The sequence below is a fragment of the Cariama cristata genome, unplaced genomic scaffold, assembly GCF_000690535.1.
Source record: "Cariama cristata isolate BGI_N322 unplaced genomic scaffold, ASM69053v1 scaffold14009, whole genome shotgun sequence".
Taxonomy (NCBI): domain Eukaryota; kingdom Metazoa; phylum Chordata; class Aves; order Cariamiformes; family Cariamidae; genus Cariama; species Cariama cristata.
Window position 1 is genome coordinate 5,167 of NW_009636461.1, and position 2,323 is coordinate 7,489.

At 43.4% G+C, this 2,323-nt stretch overlaps 1 protein-coding gene across 1 annotated transcript in view; it reads right to left on the reverse strand.

The window, feature by feature from the left end:
- Positions 1-323: 323 nt before the first annotated feature.
- Positions 324-2,323, reverse strand: part of LOC104167620 (fermitin family homolog 2-like) — a gene marked incomplete at its 5' end in the record, with an annotated part of 19,561 nt that continues 17,561 nt past the window's right edge. Inside the window, 2 exon segments of the mRNA XM_009707930.1 lie at positions 324-903; positions 2,277-2,323. The exon segment at positions 2,277-2,323 is cut by the window's right edge and continues 13 nt beyond it. Of these exon segments, the coding sequence (XP_009706232.1) occupies positions 730-903; positions 2,277-2,323 (221 nt within the window).

Consider the following 2,323-nt stretch of genomic DNA (forward strand, 5'->3'; position numbering starts at 1 on the left):
GAAAAAGTTTGCATATCATAGGCAGAACAGTGACTATGCTGGTGAATACTAAAAGTGTCATAATACAATATGGTGTAAAAATAAAAAATAAAATTAAAAAAAAAAGAGACAATATAAATGATTATCAAAAGGCAAGTTAACAAACAAAACCAAGCTCTAACAGACTAACAGAAGATCATCTTCGAGGCCACACGCAAGTCATGTCAGGCACCTGTAGCAGTCCTGGTGCATGTAGTGTGAAAGGCGAGATGGCAATTCTACTTAGGCGTAGGACGACTTCAAAACAGGTCAAATGTACAGAATTAAAAAAAAAAAAAAAACACAAAAAAAAAGGAAAGAAAACACTCATGCATTAAACATGATAAATAGACTTCATATAGGTTAAGCCCTGGATGGCTTCACAAGAAGATGGCTTAGAGTTCTCTCAGAAAATTGGCTATTTTAAGTCAGTCAAATCTTATCCTGATCTGCCCATCGGATTCTGTATCGAAAGGCCAGCGGCACGATCCCCTGGCCTGGATACGGTCTTGTTACAGCAAATTAACAGAAGTGCTCATTAGTGCACACAGATTAACTGGTCTGGTAATGCAAAAAATTTTCATGATAAAAATAAAAAAAAAGATACATTTCAAGCTTACTTTATTAAGCAGCATATTTCAAAGAACAGCTTTTTAACGTTAAATAGTAATATGGCCATGGGGTTTCCTTTCGGTGCTCAGTACGTGGGACTCACACCCAGCCGCTGGTCAGTTTGTAGAACATCTCTTCGTCTAAACTCTCGTTCTGATCTTTCGCTCGTGTTGACAAGAAGATGTAGCCGCCGATGAACTCGTGAACCACTTTGCAATCCACCTCCGTGCAAATGAAGGACACCCGAACGTCATCTGCAAACTCCACCGTCACCTGGAGGGCAAAACCAACGGGGTGAGCCTCTCCGCTCCCTTCCCAAGGAGTTACACGGACGCACGCTCATCCCTTCCGCCTTATTTTTCTCTTCTCTTAACCCAGCTGCCTTTTGCGTTGCCTAAGCAAAATCCAGCGATGTAAATGATGCTTCAGACTCAATCATCCACCCTTACAGGTCCCTTCCAACTTGAGCTATTCTACGATGCAATGATTATTGTTCAAATGTTTAGATCCAGAAATACCTTTTATTGCTTTTTTATGATTTTATTTACTTTTCTATCTTATTTATCTATTCATTTGCTTATTTAAATTATCATGATACCTTTTATTCTCTCGTGACTCAGAGATAATCACCCAGCGTGTCTGCACCTCTCGGCGGTGAGCACGTGGCGACATCTTCTTTGCTTCAAGACAAAGAAGGGACCGGGCACAGACCCGTCGAGGGCTGGGATTTCTTACCAGCTCTCCCTGCGAGTGTATTCTGGTCTTGTAAGTTGAAGTTTGGTCGCAGAAATGCTTTATGGGGGCTGGGGGAGCTCGCTTTGGAGTGCCTGAATAGACTGTCCCTTTATTGATGCCCATTATTTTTTTGTCCCCCCATCACTGACAGCTCTGTGGGAGGGAAGGGGATTCCCAGCAGAGTATCCGAGCCGAATAATTGGGATATCGAGGCTTGCAACTGCGTCAAAACAAAGACTCTGAGGCAGAGGGGAAGCTGAATAATTTCTCCTGCAGCTCTTAATGAGCTGCAAACGGCACAACAGCCCTCACGTATCCCTGGCAATTTTAATTAGGCGTTCCGCAGAAAGGGAACACGAAACGTTTGTGCATCCAAACGTAACGCTTGGGTAAAAGCCCATCTCGGAGCCTAGTGAAGTGTCTACTGTTGTTTTTCATTACTTACATGAAAGTCTGAGCTGTACGGCAAACAGAAGGGATTTTGGTATGGATCAGGCCCAGGACATTTCTGTTACGGGTTAGGATCAAGCCTGAGCATCGGTTCTGAAGCTTGATTTTATTTAGCTGCCTTTGAGTGGGTGTGCAGAGACCGGAGAAAATCGTTACCCATTAAGTGTGTAACTGGCTGCGTTAAAGAAAGATTCAGGTTTTTTTTTTCTTCTTTTTAAGGGTCATACTCGGCCCCACCAGCAGTCAGGACAAGCTCTGCTAGATCTCCAGGGAGGGTGGAAGAGGAGGGAGGAGAAACCGTATTACATTAACACAGCTGGATGCTTTAGAAAACAGCGACGTGAAAACCTGACTTTTTAAAAGTCAACTTACAAAGTCAACTTAAAAAAAAACCCGAGAGCAGTGCTCGTCTCACGTAACAGGAGCGGGGGAAGCGGCCGAGGTGGAAAACACTGGCTCACCATTTTAATCTCCCAGTTCACGTTCCACTGCTTCATGTTGCTGAACC